Source organism: Buceros rhinoceros, unplaced genomic scaffold, assembly GCF_000710305.1.
Source record: "Buceros rhinoceros silvestris isolate BGI_N320 unplaced genomic scaffold, ASM71030v1 scaffold2034, whole genome shotgun sequence".
Lineage (NCBI taxonomy): Eukaryota > Metazoa > Chordata > Aves > Bucerotiformes > Bucerotidae > Buceros > Buceros rhinoceros.
The window spans coordinates 107570-130056 of record NW_010408607.1 but is presented as its reverse complement, the minus strand read 5'-3'; the positions used below and the strand labels follow the sequence as shown (position 1 = coordinate 130056).

The window sequence follows — 22487 nt, the reverse complement described above, 5'->3', positions numbered from 1 at the left end:
CTCTAAATTAAAAGGAATTCGCAGAGCTGCTGTAAGTCAGTGCCGACCCGCTTTCTTTCAAACGGTGACTTGAGAAAAATGCTTAGCCCAGAGTGCAAGTAGAGAGACAAGAGAGAGCTATCTATTAATTACAGCACTCATTAACAGTGACGGCTACAAGGCAGCAGATGCAGAAGAAAAGGCACACGCTACTGCAGGCTGGCAAGGGGATTTCCCCCCCTCCAGTTCTTGAGGAAAGGACAACACAAGCAGGTGGTCCAATGTAATAAGATATTTTCACAGCTTTAACCTTCCCGTTTCCTTGGTTTATTTGCTGACACCAGATAGCTTGTTCCTTCCATCTCCCCAAATAAGTACAGATTTTAAGTTTGGAGGGTAACATTTCTGGACATCAATATGGCTGTTCTCCAAATTCATGTGTCATTTGTTTTCAATAGAATTTTCAATAAAAATCACAATTGAGAGGTCTTAAATAAGATTCATGGGCACTGATTTTAGGCTAAATCTCATCTTCTTAAGCAGATACCTTTAATGAAGGGCCAGGCTTTGATCTTGGTAACCCTCATTGGAAAGGAAGTTAGTTCTCATTATTGAATTTGATTCCAGATCCTGAAGTAGGAATTGTTTTATTTTATTTAAACATGAAAAGGTGAAAACGTGAAGACAAGATCTCAAAAATGACGTTAAACGTGAAGTCAAGTCAGTCAAATTGTCTGGACTCATGCATTTGCTTTGAAAAATTGAGACTATAGCTCCAGGTGGGTGGCCTTATGGGGTAGTTGCTCTTCTGCTGATAACATTTCTAGAGAAATGCTCATAACTGTCATCTGTATTTTGGCAGCTTCTGAGAGTACTGTCAGGAAAATGCTGGGTTGGCCATTTGCTACTGTAGCCTCATAATCACAGCTGTAGAAAATGAAGATAGTATCTGATTCAGAGCTTTCTAATTATTATTTTTGTCCCTTCTCTGTAAAATATGTTTAAAAATAATAAAAACTTGGGGGTGGAATAGACAAAGAAGATTTTCTTTTTCCCTGTAGAAGGCACTAATTTGTCAAATCAAATGTTACATGGTTTTATTTCAGATGCTTAATTCTGAAAATGTGAGGACTGAGAAGACAGAATCTCATCTTCTGAAAGATGAAAATTCTATCTAAAATTTCCTCTAATATGTTTTTTTTTAATCCAAGAATGGAGCACGTAAAATGTCAGATCCTATAGAGCTGCAGATATATGGGATAGAGGCATAGTTATTACTGGTTAGTCTGAGGATAATGGCTAGAAAGTAATTGCAGCCAGAGCTGATGAATCATTTCACTTAGATTTTGTGAAAATGGAGTCCAGCCTTAATTATTTGTTAGAGTTCCCAGTTGATGTGTTACTCTGTTACTGAATAGCTGTATCTATAATAAAGCAATATTAAAAAAAAAAAACTGGGAGACTTGCTATTTGATTCTGAGATCAGATCAATAGATGATGGATACATGTTTTAATCAAGTGTCTTGACAAATATTAATTAGAAAGCACAAAATGTATGTGATCTAACTTGGAAATATTTGTTCCTGATAATGATGGAATTTACAGAAAGTGCCAGTGGAAAAAGGAAGGCATTTAATAGCCAAGTCATCTAGTAGGATTTTTAAAATTCTTCTACTTGCTAGATGACAATTTCAGAATTTAGGTAGAGTTGATGTGAAGTTGACAGGTAGCCCAGAGGGCAGGTGGAGGGGACAACAGACAGATTTGGTCTCTTTAAAGTTTGTTTACTGCCTGTCTGGAGCTTTGACAAAGCTCTGTCATGCCCTTATGCTGATTACCTTCATGTAGAACAAGAGGTATTGACTAATGAATGAATGATGTGCAGTCCCTAACCCTTCCAGAGCAGCCTTAAAGAGCACTGTCTTTAATACACAGATTCTTCTTTCTCTCTCCCCTCACTCCAGGCTTCTCTGCAGAATGTCAAGCAAAGATCGACACATTGATTCTAGCTGTTCGTCGTACATCAAGACGGAACCGTCGAGCCCTGCCTCTCTGACGGACAGCATCAACCACCACAGCCCTGGTGGCTCCTCAGACGCCAGCGGGAGCTACAGTTCCACCATGAATGGACATCAGAACGGGCTGGACTCACCTCCCCTCTACCCTTCGGCCACAGGGCTTGGGGGCAACGGGCCCGTAAGGAAACGGTATGACGACTGCTCCAGTACCATTGCTGAAGATTCACAGACCAAGTGTGAATATATGCTGAACTCGATGCCCAAAAGACTGTGTTTGGTGTGTGGTGACATTGCATCAGGGTACCACTATGGTGTGGCTTCCTGCGAGGCCTGCAAGGCTTTCTTCAAGAGGACAATTCAAGGTTGGTATTCTTTAAACCTCTTTTCTTTCTTTTGCTCAAAGTGAAAGAGTACAACCCTTGACTAAATCCTGTTAGGACTTCAGACTGTACCTTTTCATCCTTCATAGTGTTTGGTCCTACAGATGTTACTCGTGAAAAAGCCCCTTTGGGCTTCTTGGGAGTTCCATCTGTCATGTTAAGCCCACTGTCACATTTATTTTGGTTATGAAAAACAGAAAACCACTGGAGCCATCCGGTGCACGTTCAGATTTGTTTTCTGTGCGAGTTTCTCATGGATTCCCATAAACGATTGTAGCGAAGAAAACTGATTATTTTCTGAAGGTTGTTACGGATGCCTCTTCAACACACCTTGTGCCTGGCACACAGGGATTGTGCTTGAATTTGCTACTAGTTACACCACTACCATACTTAAATTGTTACAGAAATCCAGTTAATTTCTGTTAAAGCACCAGTGCATTTAAAATGGGATCAAAATGGTGTGGTGCTTTGTGTGTATCAGTAACTGGTCTTTCACCCATATGATACACAGCGGCTTTAAACAGGTGCAACAAATAACTGTAAGATGGCATTCTAAGGAGAGCAAGTTGGCAGCTTTCAATCTCTGTCCAATAATCTGCCTTTGATACCTGTTACAAATACGCCACATATTTTGGCATATATTAGTACGAATGGGATAATTTTCATGACCACTTGTTCTAGCTTCAGAACCAATTGAGACAAAATAACCATCTACTTTGATTTAGATATCATCCTTTCAAGTAAAATTGAAGGTGCTATATTTAAAGAACATGAGGCCAAGCTTGGCCTGTACAGGAATACGGTGTCACATTAAATTAAATTCAAACTTCAGAGACTAAAATTAGGTTGCTAAGTCCAAATTTAGGCTCCCCAATAAAACCTGCTTGATGTTCATAGATGTTGAGCACCTGGCGTTCACGGGAAAGACAATGGAATCTGATGGTTTGGTTTTCTTTTTAAAAAATATTTATGATAAGGAGCATGAAGTTAGTTTCAGTTTCTAATGTCACTTTGCCCAAAACTGGAAACATTAGGTGATGATTTGTTAAATATATTTTTCTATATTTAATGTAAAATTAATAAGACAAATAGTGAATGTTATTTCAATTTATCCATTTTATTCTTCTCTCATCCATTTAACTCCTAGTTGGACCTTCTACCAGCATGAAGTACCCATTTTAAGATGGCCTTATAGCTACTAAAAAGAAACATTAGTCTTCAGTTGTTCCAATGGAGCTGAGTGTTAAAATGTTTGCAGGCCACAAACAAACATACCTGTGAAAATTCTTAGTGGTGCAGGTTCATATGTAACATGAGTGTGTGTGCAGAAACAGTATGTTCATTTCAAGTCTTTGTTTTGGAAAAAGTGAAAAAAGAGGTGGGCGATTTAACTTGACCTTCAAGAACATTTTCAGAAAAGCTCAAAAAATGTTTCCACTGAAGCAGTTTGTATTTTGTGCTTGTTAAACTTCAAGTGCTAACTTCAACTAGCAGCTCTGACTTTATAAATGGTATTTAAAAGCTATGTAATAGCTGTCCTATACAACTGAATGGATGCACAATTATTTTAGTTGTATTTTGAGCATGAAAAAATGCCACAGAAATGTTAACTGATTAAAGTGTTGACTTCTGGCAGTAATAGGTAGCCTGCAATTTTACACCACACCACAGACAGCAAGTTTCTGGGCATGGAAGCACAAGACAGGGACGTCATTCTCCAGATTAGCAACCTGGACTTGACCACGCAGCTCAAGTTAGAACTGGCAGCTGTGCAAAAAGTCTCAGTATGGTTAGGGCACTAGCTGCATCAGCAGGTGACAGTGCTGTGAAGACAAAAAAAAATTACGCAGTAAGGTAAAAACAAGCATCGAACGGAAAAGCAGTAATGAAGAAACAAAGAACAGGATGTATCTTATCATCATAATATATGGCAGCGTCTACTAACACAACTACTAAGAGTTTTCAGATACCATCCAAGTAAATGGAAACTACTTACTTTGCTGAATCAAACCATGGCTTGTGGCGACAAGAAGCATATAAGAAAAAGCTGCTGCTCATGCTTTGAATGGGCAAATTCTGCCTTTAAGCTTCCATGAAGTATAATTCCCCTGAGGGTTTTTTTTTTTTTTTTTCTCTGAATGATAGATTTTAGTCCCAGTGCTCCTAGAAGTTGTTCTTCCCTGTATCATTTCACTTTCTGGTTCATATCACATTCTTTTTCTGCTTGTTTTTAAACAAGTTGATTACTGCATAACTGCAAATAAGAAAATGAGGAAACAGGAAAAACCCTAAGGAGTTTATAAATGCAGAATAGTAAAGCAGGCTACCTGAAGAGTGAAGTACTGTAATGAGTGTCTGTAAGGATAACGTGTCTTGGCTCAAAGAATTGCTTATTTTAAATTCTAATAATTTAGTTGTGGCAGGTACTTAATTATAGATTTAGTGAAAAAGAATGTTTGACTTCTCAAACCTTTTTTGTTAATTGTTCATCAGATGTTGAATTAGCTCAGACTTGTAGAAACTAAGTGCTACTCCTGTTGAAGATGTGGGCAGAACTGCCCTGACTTCAGTGAGAGCAAGACTGAGCTGATAAAGTTAGATTATGAAGCACATCTTGCGTTCACGTCAGGCCTGATGTCCTTTCCGCCAAGTCAATGGGAGTCTTTCCATTCTTTCTGTTTCAAATGAGTCTCTTGAAGCCCCAGTAGCTGAAAGCCACAGGCATCTGTTCGGAGAGCTGGCGCAGTATCTGTGCACCACCAGCATCTTACGTAAGACAGAAGTGAAGCGCATCACAGGATACCCAGTAGCCCCTCACACGAGGTGGATTTTGCTCTAATGCAGAGTATGTGTCTGTTTGTAAGGGTAATGGAGATTATCTTTCCCTTTCAGATGACAGCAATTTAGTCTAGAAAATGTCTGTTTCTGGCTGATGGTTTTCTCCTCTTCTTCTTCCTGCCTCTTGCAATCCCTGCTAATTTTCTTAAAACTAAAGACAGTAAATGAACCCTGTCATGAATTATAAGGAGGAGTAATTTTTTCTTTTGAATATGTATTTTTAACGGCTGTGGAAAAGATTGCATAGATGATGATAAAAATCAATTAGAAAAAGTCAGAAAAAAGAAATGACCTGGCTAAAAAACCAAAACAAAACCCACCCAAAAAACCAGCTTAGTGTGCAAAATTGGTGTCGTCTTAGTTTACAGTAGAATCTAATGACATTCTGCCCCCTTTTGAGTCATATAAGGGATGTTGGAGCTGGATGTTCTTTCTGCTCAGCCTAGTGCTCCCTCAGCTGCAGCTCTTAGTTTGCTTCTGGGATAATTTACATGGTGGCTGATCGCAAATGTCTCACAGAAACACACACACAGCCAGATCTCCCCAAAATTGGCTTAACATCAGGGATGGAGAGTAGAAAATAGCAACATCTAAAAATAGTTACAGCTCCATTGATTTTTAGGGACTCACCACAGTTTTTGCTGTGCACTGTATTATCTTGGAAACACCAAGCTTTCATTACAAGAAAGAGAGGAAAAAAGAGAATTTTTAGTTGTCAGCTATGTGCAAAATCTTGTGTTCAGCACAGTGGTCTAGTATACTGGATATTTTGTAGTGAATATTTAGTGTAAGTACATTTCTTAGTCTTTTTTATTTGCTCAGTTATCATAAAGACTACTAAGTACATATTTTGTATTAATAATATGCAATCACTTAGTGCCTGTTACAAACATTTCTGCAAGTGCATTGAAATGGTATTCTTGCTTTTAGTAGGAGGACCATAGGGCACAGAGACAGTTCAAGGACAGTTTACTATTTTGTTTTATTTTAGCCTTCATCTCTCTAGAAGACAACTTTCTTCTTCCCTCCCTTCAAATCTTCCGGACTGTTGTCTTTGGACTCTTCAAACTATCTCAGACAGGCAGTGTGAAAAGTCTTAGGTATTCATATGTTGCCTTCCTGTTGCAGAAGTGTTAGAGCTTACTTACTATTTCCTTGGACAGTGTTTGAATTTTCCCCACAAAAGCTAAAATATCTTGCATTCAGTAGTTCTTGGACTTCAGGGTTTTTTTGTTTGTTTGTATGTTTATTTTCTAAAGGAAAAACTGTTGGATGAACAGTGTTGAGACAATAGTCTCCCGCTTATACATGGGGCGAGTAAAGCGGTAGGTAGTAAGAAGCCCTGAAGGGATACCCACATCGCCTCGTTTAAGAGTTTTATCCCTGAGAGTTGTTGCCTGTGTCTCCCAACAGAAACAAGAAATACTCCATCCTGGGAATACTGTTGTCTTTGGTCATGACGTGAACTAGAACCAGTTTCCCATCCTCATTTATGCTGATCACCTCAGAGCCCTCAGCTATACAGCTCTGCAGTAATGCAGTGCCTGTGGTCTTCAAAGCCTGCCCAACTTAGGAGCAAGACTAAACTGCTATATGCTTTGTTCACCTTTTTGGTTACTCAAAGCTGTTGTTAATCCCTTTTGTGTTCAGCCTTCTGTACAGTGTTTACCCATTGCTAAGCCAATGCAATCTGTAATATGCAAACAATTTACAGTAAATATATTTATTTTCTTTAAAAGTTAGATCTAGCTATGTAAATTCAGGTAAGGTGACATTTGAAAGTGGGCAACGTAAAGTTTGATTTGAAGTCGCACATGACCAGAGTGGCTTCCAAAGGTTAATTTGTGTCTCTCAAAGCTGACTCCTATAATGCTGCACGTCATTTCTGTGGAGGAAATGAAAGTAAATTAACTAAGATTTTATGGCTTTTCAACATCTTTACTGGTAGCGAAGATTATAGTTTTTTATAGAAAGGTAGGGTGGAGGCTTGCATCTTGGTGCAGTAGTCTGTGGACCTTGGCTCTGGTGCTAAAATGGCAGTCCTCCAGTGAACCTAACTCTAAATGTCACCTGAATCCATCATTACCTGATTAAATCATTCACTTGCCTTGTATAAGTGAAAGTCTGTGCATCAGCGTTTCTTTCAAAGAATATTTTAAGCAAGCAATGATAAATATCTTCCCTTTCCCCCTGATTTCTTTGTGCCTGTGGGCTAACCAAACCAGTCAGCAAGTATTTTTAATTCCTTCCAAGGTATTTTTTTAATCCTGTCATAATGTCGTTGTGTAATTGTGGCAACCAAGCAAGATGAGACAATAAAATATAAACACGCTGGAATCTGAGAACCAGAGAGAAGTTTAAAAGTATACAGTTGGTTCTACCTTCTTTATTATTTCTGTTTTCCTTACAGCCTTGTAAGTTATATGCTGCATTCAGATTATTAGGGAATAAGTGAGTGTCCTAATTGTGCATGCTATTTCAAACCCATCAGAAATACTCAGAGGTGTGGTTTTCAGATGGTACTGGTACGGTGGCATGTATCAATGCTGTTATGATTAGGTCTAGATCTCTATAAACATCTCTGAAGCTTTCAGCCCCCTTAGGAAACTCTGTCTAGTCTAAAACTAGAGATGCGAAGTCTCAGCTAGCAAGTGATTTATTCTAAAGTTTCTGTAACTTTTTTTAATGACTTTTTTTTGCTGTTGTGAAAGTCGTTTGGTTTGCAGCTTTACAGACTGAGATGTTCTGTGTGCTCACAAACAATGACAAACAAAATGTAGATGGTTCAGTCGTTCTGACTTGGACAACCCTCAGTGACTCCCAGGCAGCAGGGCATCAGTTCTGTGTGTGTCTTCAAAGTGTTGATTCTCTCTTAAGATGATGTAAATGCCCTTCATTTCAGTTTGTGATCAAGAAGTTGAGCCCCGTGGGAATCGTAGGTTTTTGGGCCTTACAAGTGTTATTGAAGACCCCCTATTTTAAGCCTCATATTCAAAATTACAGTGAATTTTATGATGCTGGAAATGCGTCTACCTAAAGTTAGAGGTTGCTGCAACAATGCCATGCAGTTAGACCAACCAGCACCACCTTTCCATTTTTGTTTTAAATCTTTATTCCTGTTGCTTTCTAGGAATAAAAGAAAAATAAATAAATACGTTTTAGAAGTTCTAAGTACATTTTGGTTCGATAACAAAGAACATTGGTTTCTTTTCAGGAACTCAACAAAGTGATTTTCATTTAAAAGGTACTTTTAAGGTGGCTGTGTTCCTCTGTCAAATACCATCTTACACTGTAGAGTTATTTAAGATCTAGCTGTTTCTCCCAAATTTCTTATTGTGACAGACAACACAAGCAACAGACGTAAGCATAATCTTTCACACATGGTCCTGTCATCTTAAAAAAAAATACATTAGGAACCAAATTTTTAAACGTTCTGTTACTGTGTGCACAATATTGTTTCTGAAGCCATCTGGGTGAAAAATTGTGAATACAGTCAACTTGAGGGCTAATCAGTTCCAGATGACAGGTAGCAGAATTCATAGGTCTATAATTCATAGAGCTATCTCCAGTATCAAGTGAATCCATCTAAAGATCTGTCAGCCAAAACTGGATTCGGTTAGGTTCGAGTCAAACCTCATTCCAACCTGACCCCATTTCTGAAAGCTTATTGATACTTTTTACTTGTGAAAATATTTACTTACACTTAAATTCAGTTGAGTTCTGACTGCAGAGTAGGGAACAGAGTCTGCAAGAACTGAAACTTTAACCTGAGAGAAAATATTTTTACTTCCTCAGTTCAGCTTCACTAAGACCTACAAACTTTGAATACGTGTTGAAGCCCATCTGGGACTTTTTTTCTTTTCCTCTTTTCCTAAGTTAGCCTGTTACTTTCCAACAGCAATGTCTCCTCAGTTTCTCAGGGGCTATTATTTTCTGTTCTGAGTGGATTACATATCAAGGTGTGACCTAACATACTGTAATTCACTGTCTGTGATGGCTTGGTTTCTCCTGTCTCTTTCTAAGACTTCTTTTATTAGTTCCCAGAAGGCCTGTGGCTGTAATCCTGGCTACCTTTCCTTTTGCAGAGTTTTCATGCATGCTAGCCCACCGACAATCAGGTGTATTCCTTTGGGTCTGTCACCTGCAAAAACAGAGCATGAGGGTGGTAACTGGGCTAAACCATACTGCAGAAAGACTTAACTCCAGTAAGGCAGTGGCCTCTCTTAAGAATAATGAGAACACTTGATTTTTAAATACAAGTTTCTGAAAAAATATATTAAGTTACAGAAGCTCAAAGAGAAAGTTTGGGAGAAAAATGGGGCATTATTGAATATAAATACTGAAATACAGTTTTATGAGCTGATTAAAGCATTAAATTACTATGTTGAAGGAGTAACTAATTCCTCTCTGTTCTAGCAGTTCACCTGCTCTCTCAAGAGCAAATGGCATCATGTTTTCAGTCAGTTGCTCTTGATAGGCACCGTGTGTTAGAAATATTTTCTCATCTTTTAGCTTAGATAATAGAATCTAACAAATTAGTAGAATTGAATGAATGTTCCTCAGTGTGTGAGGAGAGAAAAGGGACTTGGCTTGCATGAATGCTGTTGTATTATTACAGCACAGGGCAGGGTGTTTGGGGAGTGAAGATTTGACATATATTTTCATTTTCAGACATCATACTAATTTACATTACTCAGCCCTTTAACTGCCAAACTGTAAAAGTCCATTACGCTACTGAAAGGAATATACAAATTATCCCCTGGCACTTCAGGCAGGAGTTTTACGTACACGCTGTTATTCTATCAGCCGGCGTGCTGCACGCTTCTGTTAAGGAGCAAGTGAGAAAATTATATTGCCTGCAAACTAATGATACAAAAGACTCTGAAATAAGTAACCAGAGCCCAGTCCTTTGTGAAAACCAGCCAGGAGACGTTACAAATTGCTCGATCATTCTTGTCAGCCCAGTTTAAAGACTCAGAGCTGCCATGTTGATTTTTCCAGCTGTTGACAGCACTGGGCAAACTCAGCTTACACTCTTACTCACTGCTCAGTTTCAGCCTCTAGCATCATTCAGTAGACAAGTCACTGGTAAAGTTTCCTTCTGAGTCTTCCTCATTGAAATAAAATGCAGATCTGAGCATCTCAAATGGATGTAGTGTACCTACGAAGTACAGATTCCCAAACACTCCTTAAAATAACTTGTTCACTTTTAGTGTTTGGAAGTAAATAAGAAATTATGAGAGCTCCAACAACCTGCAATGTGCAGCAAATTTAGGTTTTTACCAAAAATACATCCACTAATACTTTGAGTGCTAGGTGAAAAGCAGTTCAAGTATGATATATATCCAGGTACATATCCATTGCAAAATGCCATGAGGGTTTTTTTTTATTTTGAGGAAAGCACACTGACAAAAACGAAGTCTATCCACGGGGATATTTGATAAATTACTGCATTCATATGTGGTGACAAAGTGTTAGTTGTCTTGAACTCTTGCTCCGCTCTAGCCATATTCTAAAATGCTAAAGCGCTTTAGGGGAGCCAGCTGTGGTCATTGGTACGAGGTGGATCTTTGCTGCAGCAATAAATCCAGTTACACAACTCTGCTGAGTTCATTGGAGGAACTCTTTCCAAGATCTTCTAAGTTTATTTCCTCATATCAAAAATAAAGATTGAACATCTGCTATAAACTGTAATTCCTTAAAGTAAAGCAGTCTAAACTGAGAGCAGTTTACTCCTCTAAGCTCAAGTACGGGAGTCTAAGTGACTAGAGTAATAGCAGATTCTAGAGTTCTTGAGGTGGCAAGAATTTGCAGGAAAATCGTTATGCTGTCTGCGCATAATGTGCTGCGCACTACAGACCCTTACTGTGTGAGACAGCAAAACTGAAATGTCAGGGTGTGGATTGCAAGTGCCTACTTAGGAGAAAAGCCATCTTGCTTATATTTTTCTGGTTTTGAATGCTGCTTTTTGGTGTTGGGATCTGTACCTTTGTCAGCTGTGCCTTCGTAGAAGGGCTCTGGCTGTACTGTGAGTGTTCTGCTTGCCTCAGTACAGAGCTTTTTGATCAAGATCATTTCTGACCTTGTGCAAAGGTATCTTTGATCTTGTGCAAAGCATTTCTGAATCCCTGTTTCTTTTTTTTTAAATAGGGATGGTTAAACATTTATTACAGTAATGTGGTGAAGTTAATTAGATGCAATTTGTGAAAGGCTTTGAAGGTCTCCCTGTGTAGTGGTTGTGCCTCACTAAGAATGCCTTGTTAGAGCGTGAGTGGATAATGTATATCTTTTTCTAAGCTTGCCCTTACCATTCTTTCCAACGTATGCTTCCAAAAGTGTTATTTCTTAACTTCACTAATGCCTGCTGGAAAGAAGTTTTGCATGAGCTGATGTACTGGAATTTTTACCCCTTGTATCCTTTGATTTCTTAAATAGCTTTCTGCTCAGGAGCTCAGGAAGGGGAAGAGGTCTAAACTGAAGTTTGAGTTTTGTCAACAAGAACCATTAGCATTTAGACATACTAAGATCTGTTTTACTGGCCAGCGTTGCTAAGTCAGTCGTGCAGCAATATTCAGGAGGAAGAAAACCTGCAAAACCCTGAAAAGGTTCTGCAAAGTACACTGGTTGTATTGGCAGAATGTACATTGCAGCATGCAGACCTCCTTTATCATAAATACTTAACCAATTTTCAATAGATGTAGGTGGTTTAAGTATTACTTCCTGTTGAATTAGCAGTTGCTGAGCATTTGAGTCTTTGTGCAATCCTGCAATCCACTAATGTGATATTTAATGAGGAGACATCAGTCTGGAGAAAGGTAGTCAATATAAATCAGTGTTTACAAAGTGTGATTAACTCTGAAATATTTCATCAATGCTGTGGTCCCAGGCAGACTCTATGCTAATTATTAGAACCTGCGCATGTTTCAGGGGACTTTGACGGACCCTGAGTGCAGCAAACGTGGAGCAGCAAAATTGCAATTATGCTCGGACTGTCTCTGATGACAATTTATGCATTCGGTGTGATGACCTCTTGCTTCCCAAGAGGGCAATAAACAGAATGCATTTTCATTAAGATACTAATGCACTTAATCACAGGGGGAAAGGGTTAGAAAATAAAGAAATACCTTTAAAGCAAGATGTGACAGGCTGATGGGGAAGATACTTTATTTAAAAGTCAGTTTCCTGGTGAAACTTCTGACTGCTGCAAAGTCTGTCATACCGAATGTAGTCATGGGCAGTAGGATGCATGGCTGGGCAGATGAATAAGCTGAGCTAAGCTGTTTTATGAGAAGTGCAGCGGTACTAGGGCAAGAGAGAACAGATGTTCTCTTTTGGACTTGGATACCCAAAGATATGGTTTTAAAAAATGTAAAGAAAATTACCCATTCTTGTTTTACCCATTCATATTCAGGCTTTTTTTTTTTCCCTTATTTTTGAAGATAAATGTGTACTAAGCAGTAACAACAAAAAAAAAAAAGAGATGCTGCTTTGCCCAGGAGGGCTCACATTGAAGGATCTAGCTTGTTCTAGGTCTTAAGGAGGGTCGCAAGGGCCAGAGGCAAGCATCTCCCCCAGTTTTTGTTATTCTGACTACTTGGTAGGAATGAGCCTATTTCTAATACCTCTCAGTACAAGAACTCTGTCTAAAGTATAGAGAGAAGGGGAAATGTCCTGGCTGAGAGATCTGTCCTGGCAGAACGTGCTAGATGTGGTGACAGCAACACTGGTGAGCCCTGCCTGATATACACTGTGCCTGCTGCTGGGGTAGGAAAACGGTGAAGCTCCATAGTACCTGTTACAGTTGATTGTACAATAAAGCATGATAGTCGCCTTTTTGTGTTCTAGACAAAGAAAGACTGATGAAATCAGTACGAAAAGGGAAATGAAGAGTGCTCAGGCTAGGAGCCTAAGCGTATGGTTTGGTACAGACAATAAATGACAAATTTTCTTCCTCCCACCATCAGGAATAACCTACGTGAAGGATTTTGCGGGGGACCATGTATGGAGCCAGACTCAGACTCACATTAATTGTGGCTTTATTTTTTTTTTATATAATCTAGACTTAAAAGTCAAAAAGCTTATCCTTTCCCTTGGCTTTTCATTTTTACTTGAATGATGTTTTCTTTCTGTAGCACTATTTACTCTTGATAAGTTCCAAAATGAAACACAACAGCAATTGTCTGAGTACTTCATTTACCCGTTGCGTTGGTCGGTCAGTGATTCTGAATACCTCTCCTGTCCTGTACCTTCTGTTACAGGTAACATAGAATACAGCTGCCCAGCAACGAATGAATGTGAAATCACGAAGCGCAGACGCAAGTCCTGCCAAGCCTGCCGCTTCATGAAGTGTCTAAAAGTTGGCATGCTGAAAGAAGGTAAGGCTGATCAAGTCGATACGTATCTCTCTGCAAACGCATGCAGCAGTTGTAGGGCAATCAGGAAAGAAGAGAGATCAGCGAGTATTCTAAGCAGGTATTGTAAAGGCAGTTTAGATACATACTTTGCTCTTCCTGACAGTCTGTTTCTAAGCTATGGAATCACGATGTTTCTACAAAGAGTTCATCTTCTCTGCAGTATTCCTAACTACGTGTAGCCCAGCAAAATGTACCCCAGCATTCAGTCTCCTTCAGTAGGTAACTAATAGAGTAATGATCAGAATATACCCTCTCATTTTTCTTAACTTCTGATCTCAAACAAACAAGTATAAATATTGAGTATGTCTACTGAAGTCACTGTAACTACTCTGGAGCACATAATGGCATACAGAAGAGGAGAATCCACCCCTCTTTTTTCTTTAAAATGTGTGAGAACCCCTGTCCCTCACTGTAAGTATACTTTGAGTGCTCTAATTCATCAGTTACATTTTGAAGACGCTGAATAACAGGTAAATGTAAGAAAATGTATCCAAGAAATTATACTATCTCACCTGGAAACTGATTCATCTATGTTAAGGAAAGAGGCAATTCCTTAAATCTTGGTCACCTGTTATGCACTTCTATTGCTGTTATTGTATATGCAAAAATATGCCTTTATGTGCGTGTGTACAGTGTTATGTGCGTGTATACAGTATTATTGTAGTGTATATAGTATTATTGTAGTGCACTGTTACCACCAAGAAAGAATAACAGAAGATGTCGTGGACTTCTGAGCTAACCTTTTAAAAGGAAATCAATGTAACGTTTTCTAAATACTGTCTCTAGTGTAGAGTATTTCGTGTTAAACGACGACTTTAAAATAGTCCCATGCAATTTTGCTTTGCCAGTGCTTAAAACATCAGCTTTAATAGATGGTTCATTTTTGCAAATAATTTGATGGTAGTTTAAAACAGGTTTAAGTATACTTAAAGGAGGAGCACCATTCCTTACAAGCTATCAGGATAAAATGCAAGAACAACATAGACCAGTGGAGAGATGATGGACAAATTAGGTCTATCACGCACCTACAGACATATTCTTATTGGATTATACTTGCTAAGAATAAACCTTGTTCTGTGCAACTGCTTTGGCAGATGCTATGATCCTGTGAGCCAAATCCTGCTGTCCTTAGTCTTCCTTGAGCAAAACTCCTGTCAGATTCAATGGGGATTTTGCCTCGGTAAGAGCGGCAGGATTTGACCCTCTCTTCCAGTGGTGAGAGGAGGGTTCTTTACTTGCCAAAACCCTCATACAACTGACCACTTGGAACAGTTACTTAAAGGTTAAATTGTGATGCTTAGATAAACCATAGAAAGAAAAGAATGTCTTGAGTATGGCACCTTTGGACAGGGACTGTGCTGCTTAGTATCTTCTTTTAGTAAGTTAAAGCTCCCTATCACTAGTAACCGAATACACAGATGTAGTGAGCGACTTGTTTGGAAACAAAACAGTGCTACCAAGAGTACCTGCAGATGAACTGGTTTAGACCTTTTCTTTTAAATTTTGAGGGCACCATTGCACACCTGTTAGCAAATATATTATTAAACTCTGTGTGCAGCTTCTGGGACTGCATGAGGAAATTAAGTGACTTACAAATGAGTAATTATCTCAGTAACCAAAATTGTGTGCAGATTTTCTATTTTTCTGCATATGATTTTCTTAACTGAGGTAATTTAGTTAAGACACTTCAGATGCACATTGTGAACTGGGTTTTTTGTATGAATGATCGTTGTCCATGGATGCAAATCAATCCCACAAGGTTTCTTAATGAGAATTTCATAAATTGTCTAGCTTTAAAGTACATCTCTTTTTCTAAAAGTTCTACAATGACAAAATAACTAATTCCTTTGAAAAGAAGGTTCCTTTGTTAGCCCCACTCCTGGGCACATCCTAGTTCTTCCACTAGTACAGTGTGAGTTTTTCTGTCAAGGCACAGTAAGGTTTCTCCATATTTGTAATTACTCAATCTTTTCATCTAGGGGAGAGTGAGCTTACCTTCTCTTCAGGCATTGCTTACCTACAGCCTAAAAGACCCTAGAAGGGCGTTTTGTTTTCTTTCCTGCTTTAGTGGCCACATTCACTTTTGAAACCGTACTGCTCCATAGTACACTTTTAGGACTGCGATTGGAATAGAGTTACTTTTTTTCCTTTTGTTCTTGTTGGAAGGTAGTTTTGGAGGCAGGTGGTGGTGTTTGTACCTACAGGAAAGTCTGGAGATGAGTTTTTTGGCTTTGTGCACCGAATGAAGAAAGATCATATACTTAACTTCTTCCACATGTAAAGTGGTGTAAATTTAGTGATTAGCATAGGCTTAAAGGGAGCTGAAATAATTCCTGCTTTATCTTAAATGTATTTTTATGTACAGACAAGGATTTCAGTCCCATGCAGCATGTCAGAGATCATGCTGCAGTAAATCTATTCAAATGTAAACCTGTTCAATTCAATTACCAGTTTATAATAAAATTTGCTGCTGCAGCCTCCACGTTTGTCGCAGCAGTCTCTACACGCTGATGGCACAGCATGCCTGGAAATTGACAGCCTAAATCTATTTACAAAAAAAATTTAGTTGCAGACCTGAAATAAAATCAAGTTTAAGCAGCTTTGAGAGGAGCACCATTCCTTACAAGAACTTCAGCACATCTGCTGGTGTGCATCTTCTTCAGAAATCTTATCCTCGTAGTGGGGAGTTTTCTTCTAGAAATTTTCCTTAACAGTTTTTAAATGTAATCCTAAAATGATACAATTATCAGACATTGTGCTTCCCTTCACATTTGGAAGGACTTTACTACATTGTCGTTTTGTGAATTGTCACATAAAATTCATGATAGAAAGCACAGTGTCTGGAAAAATATCCTGAGTTTTATTTTAGCTTTTAGGGTAAGGTCCGAAAACCACTTACAGCAAATATATAGAGTGGCCCCTCTTATGGCAGCTGCATGTTAAATCATTTATTGGGCTAAGATGATGGTGCTTTTCACGCAGCATCCGATGTTTCTGCAGGAGACCCAGTGTTAGGGTTTTGGAGCCACGTCTTGGGATCAGACCCTGGGAGGGAGTTGGATTTCTGGTCACGTGGCATACGGGGTGGAGTGGGGAATTTCTGTACATGTTCTCGAGGATGCCAATGGGACATAGCCAGAAGCACCTAGATCAAGAATCTTCACCATCTGTAACTTGTAGGCCAGATGTGAGAGAAGGAAGGGTAAACCAATGTCATACCGGGCTGAGCTGGAGCGGGGTTGAATCCTGGTTCCCGTCTGCATCTGTTACTGTTCAGCACAAGAAAGTTAGTACAGACTGATCCAGAGGAACGCTTCATTTTGGTTTAGCCCATGGACTGTTACTTGAAAACATGAGTCTGGAGTATGGACTTTTCCGAGTATGTGTTTTGCTTTACACTGAAGCATTCAGCAGATGTGATGAGCTTTTAAGCACACGACAAATACGAGGGTGTCATATTTTCATTTACATTCCTGGGTAATGGTTATTAGCAGCACAGCAGAAAGCACTTTAGTCAAAGAAAAAATTTTAGGTTTTTCTATTTTTAATTTTTTTGTGTCGTATTATGAAAAATCAGATTGCCAGGATCACAACTGATTCTTCTCCTGAAACACAGTTTCTTTGACTGTGCTTACATTTTGTTAGAATCTCACAGATTCGCAGGATCTGATGAAACAACGTAAAGATTCTCGTGTAGTCTAGGAAGAAACTTTTCAAATTTATCCCTAGTGATTTTTTTAAAATAATATTGCAGTTGCTAAAAGGCTGGGGGGAGGGGGTTGACAACAAAAATTTGCCATTAAAAAAAATGAACAGTTTTAAGAAACTCTGTAGCTTTCAGATCTATTGGTTTATAATTGTTTTTTTAAGTTTAGCCTTCCGAACACTTTGGAAGCTGGTGATTAGTTTGCTTCAAGTGGTAGAATTAAATCTGTTCATGTTCAAGATTGGGTGTTTCAGATATTTTCCTTTTTATACAGCTAGGTGGGGTGAGGAAAAGGGCTTTATTTTCTTTCTTTTCTAAGAAGGAAAGTTTGATGTAAAACTGCCTAAGTTGATTTGGAAAATGATGGGTAGATATCTGACTTCTTTTTTTCTGTTGCTAGTCAATCTGGTTGAATTCTACTTTTAGCCTTGTTACTATTTACTAGCATGTGTCTGATAGAAGATGTTACTCCAAGTTTATTATACTGCAGATCTTGCTCAGAATAGCTGCCCATGTGAAATAATTCCACTGGAGTAATTATTCCAAAATAGAATTACTTTTTGTTCCAGATGCAGCGTTCATATAACTATTTTTTCAAGATGCTGTTCCATATGTTTCAGTTTCTCCATGGAGGCAAAGCTGTAGCCTCGGTTTTATCTGTCCCTGTATTGTAGCAAAGTTAAAAATTACAGTTCCGAGAGAAACCTGTTGAGTGGCACTGATGCAGCTTTTAGACCAGTCGAAATACAGTCTCCTCCCTGAGCTCCCACAGTTCTGAGCAGACCTAGTTCATATTTTTTTAAAGGGCTGTTGACACCATAATATCTCCCATATACCTCTCATCTCTGATAGCTGGATTTTTTTTATGGATTGTTTGCAGTGGCTGATCTGCATTGCTTGTTATTTCAGAAAGTGTAGTTCATAAGCAGGTGATACATAAGGAAACAAATTTAAGTTCATTTGAAAAGTAAATTATACCACAATAAAAAGGCAGAAAAATTGGGTTGCTTCATGTAAATATATTTGTATTTTCCTTAGGAATGGGTAGTCTTTAAAAATTATCATCAGTCAGTTTGTACCCCTTAGGAGAGACAGAGTGTCAGAAATCCAGCTTAATTAGTTCAGCTATTAAAAATGGTAGGCCAGATCTTCGCATAGTATTGATGGAAGCTGGTGGAGCTATGTTAGGTTTCTGTTCATTTGGCAGGTTGAGCAGTCCGTGCTACGGGGATGTACCTTTTAGATATGTATATATATACAGAAATACGCCTTTTAGTGTCTGCGAATCTTTACTGTTGGTAGCACGTTAGCCTTCATTCAGGCTCTAAAGATGAATACAAACTCTCCAGGCTCAACATCTGGCGAAGCGGGCCCCAGTGAACCCTTCCTATCACAGCAGCGCAGTTGGCACGTTGTGCTTACACTCACTGGGTAGCCCTTAACGTTTCTCATTCATTAGTTTGTTCGGGTTTCTTTAAAAGGTTTCATACAGTCCCACAAAGTGAGTTCAGAAGGAAGCTCTACCATTTACTTGTCGACTGGGGCAGTGTTATGGCAGTTGTAGAATCTGCCTTTTGTGTAAAGAAATTCTGTATTTTAAGTTTTTTCCCTCAGTACTGATCTGAATAAAAGCAATCACTGTTGTTTTTTAAAATGCTTGGACATTTTAAATGGTCACAGTACTGAAATGAACCGGAAGATTATAACACATAAGTTAAACTTTTTCTTAACATGCTAGAATTGGAGTTCTCTAAAGTATTTTTGCTTCACACTTTGAGAGATTTCATTAATTCAAATATAAGAAAACATTTTTTAAAGAGGAATGTGTATTTTAAAGCATAAATTACCGAGTTTATTACGCAGAGATTACTGTATGAACATCTTTGGCTTGTTTTAAGCACCAGATCGGATTAAATTATAATATTGATCCTTTCTGGCTTTGACAATCTATGAAAATGAATCCGATACAGCAAGGAGAATAGGCAGCTTGAGTTTACTCTTACGTAAAGAGATGTATGATACGCACAGGAGCAGATTAATGGATTCTCCCTCAAAATAATAAATAAAACTAAGCAATCCTCTTTGTAACTAAAATTGTGTTATCACCTATGTTTTGAGGCTAGCAAAAAAGCCTGCTTAATAGGATTCCTCCTAACAACATCTCCTTTCAAAAGACCTGTGCGTAAGACATTGCCAAGGTAAATTTCTCTCACAAGTCTAATACCATTAGTCTGCCAAGAAGAAAGCAGAAATTATTGTGGAGGAAGTTTTAGTTTCTGCTGCCTTCAGAAATTAGAACAAAGGGAAGGAGAAAGCGTTAATGGTATTCAAAGAAAATATTTCTGTACAGGATGACAGTTAATAGAGTGGCATTGACCTCAGGGATATTTCTTATGCTCTCTATTGTAATACTACACTTAAGAAGCTCCTTTATTAATGCAGGATGTTAAACAAAGCTCCTGGGTAACAACATCAAGAGATAACACAGTGCATCTTCTCTTGAAGTCTCTTCTGAATATCAACCCGTTGCTGTGTGTTAGGAGGGAGTTACTTTCTAGTGCAGATATTTTTTGGAAGTGTTACTGTTCCTTCTCTATGCCCCTCTTCACCCTTTTATTGCCCGCCCCCCCTTCTTCCCACCTTCTCCTCTTTTCTTTCTCCCTTCAATTTCCCCCTTCCCCTCCCTTTTATCTCCTCTGTCCCCCCGCTTTTCCTTCCCCCTTCCCACTTGCTCTCCTTTTCACTCAACCTGTGCTTGGTTTAATATATACCGGGACCTGTTAAATCTCCTTGGAAACAATAGAAGCTAATCTCTAAGTGTTGGTGGTGTTCGTAAGCAGGCCTCCTTCCTCCTAACCGAAATGTGGCCTGATAGCCCAGTTCACACATTAGAACTGACAGCCCAATTTGTCTGCCCTAAAACATGGCTCATGACTATCCACCCGCTGTAACCGAGGAGGAAGGACAAACTGTTCAACTGCAGGTTAGTGCTTATAGTGAGCTCAAGCAACTAGCACTTCTGTTCGTCCATTTAAAAAATACTCAGGAAAAAGCAGATGTTGGAGATGTGGATATCGTTTCTGGGTTTAGAAGTCACCCAGAAGTAGCTACAGCTAAGACCAGCTGTCAGCCTCCAGAGAGATTCTCACGGTGCTTGTGTTGCAGTGTTGTGCCAGTCTGGTTTGTGTTCTGCCTCAGAGCACTTTTGGTCCCTGTAATCTCACTGGGGATGAAACAGAGAAGTCCCAGCAATACACTGGGCTCAGTCTTTAAACAAAATTTCTGTCTTTCTGGATACAATTTTGTTTTGCAATTGTCCCGTAATACCAATACTCTGTTTTCATTAAAGAGGTGGTATGAATTGAATGTAGTGAAAGCAGTATCGTTTATACATCTGTGTTTGAGAACTATTTACATGTCTTGGTTTTCCACAGATTTGTGAATTTTTTTTTTTATGTTAGTATCTGCAGATCTGGGGTCAAAGCTGTTTGCTGACGTGGGGTCAGATGACGTGCTCAACTGCAGCTTCCTTGAAATTGGGTGGTAGGTTTGATTCTGCTTCCACAGTTGTCACTGGTGAGAATCCCAGGGACTGCAGGTGTTTGCAGAGCCAGGCAAGCATCAGCAAAGAGAATATTTGCTGTATACTTTGTAGTTTTGGTATTAAAAAAAAGGGAGTTTGAAAGATTTTGGATGGGATTAAAATCCACGGTATTTTTCTTAGTGCACATGCTTTACCTATTAGTTCCTCAGAAGGAGAACATTCTGCAGATTCACAAGTCTACTTAGATGGGAATACCATTAAAAATTAATCACTTTATGATGAGAAAATATTAGTACAGTCTGAGGTTGTTAACTGAACATCCTCACTCATCATATTTCTTCTTTTGATCCTAAAATAAGGAAGCAGTATTTTTCTAATTTTCTAAAAATTATTATTCCATTTAAAAAACACACATATTCGGTGGATTTAGCCCCCTGCGAATGACTGCTTATGCACTGAAATTCCAGTGACAGCAATGTAAGTGATAAGGGAAGGTAGAGACAAGTCTGAAGGATGTAGGACCTTGTATGATATGGCATCTTTTCCCATGAGCTCCCAGACAAATAGCTGCCTTTCATTCATGGTCTCTGCCACCCGTAAACACATACGTCAATATGGCACTGCCATTTATTGCAGCGTGCGTGAATTCTTACGTGTGGGTCCTGCCCTATATGAAACTCTTTGTAAAGAGTGTCATTAACGTTCTTTGTATTCTTCACTTTTCTCTATTTCTGCTGTGCAGGTATCTGCACATCCTCAGCTTGAGCGGAACAGGTTTAGCATCTCAGATGGAAGGTGCATTTAGCAGTCACGTGATGCCGCTTTGGAGCCAACTCCTTTTTGTATTTTACTTGGACCTTGCTTGTGCACTGCTCGCATCTCCTTGATAAGACTTTTTGCTGCCTAAAATCTTAGTAGAAACAACAGGATGCAGGGTAGGGTTATTTGGGGTGAAGTGCTGAAATGATGGAGGTGCTGCTAAATAGAACATGTGGCAGATGTAAGGCAGGCTTTTGCTGCTTGGCATGGATTGGCACCAAAAGGCTTGGAGGTTGAGGAACTTTCTTGGCCTCTTCACTCAGCCAAAGCAGTGAACGTGTTGAGAAGCACTAAAATTACCATGTACAGTTGTTACCTCTGACCTCACATAGTGCTGTCCCTCAAATATTTCATAATTCTATCTCTCAGCTATCCTTCAAGAAAAAAAAAGGTTTGAAACATCATGGTTTATTGGGATGTTACTGTAAGCCACAGTCTTCTCTCTGGTCAGTCATGTCCATTTTTAAGCTGGAGGTGTTTTTAACCAGTGGTGAGTCCTTGTCACTTCTCCTCACTGAGTTGCTGTGTGAGGCTGGAATATTATTTCATTTGCAGTTTGTAATGTGGCTTTTGTGGTTGGAAGACAACAGCCTGAAATTTGAAATAAATGTCATCTTCAGCAGTGAATTGTCATTATGTCAAATGCTGCCATGCCTACTAACTCTTCTAATAAGAGCTCTCATCTAACCCGCCCTTTCTTTTTTTCTTTTTTCCTTCTTTTTCTTTCTTTTTATTTTCTTTGGGTATTTACATGACAGAAATGGGAAACTATGAGGCGAGTCTCTTTCC

General features: G+C 39.0%; 1 protein-coding gene across 5 annotated transcripts in view; it reads left to right on the top strand.

Moving 5' to 3' along the window:
• The first annotated feature begins 1935 nt into the window (after positions 1 to 1935).
• Positions 1936 to 22487, top strand: part of ESRRG (estrogen-related receptor gamma) — a 126187-nt gene continuing 105635 nt past the window's right edge. For 4 of the 5 annotated variants that reach the window (XM_010134910.1, XM_010134908.1, XM_010134907.1 and 1 more), the window contains exons 1-2: positions 1936 to 2359; positions 13474 to 13590. In XM_010134910.1, the coding sequence (XP_010133212.1) occupies positions 1957 to 2359; positions 13474 to 13590 (520 nt within the window). In that variant the 5' untranslated portion in view covers positions 1936 to 1956. The remainder of the gene's footprint in view (positions 2360 to 13473; positions 13591 to 22487) is intronic. The other variant, XM_010134912.1, reaches the window with a different exon arrangement.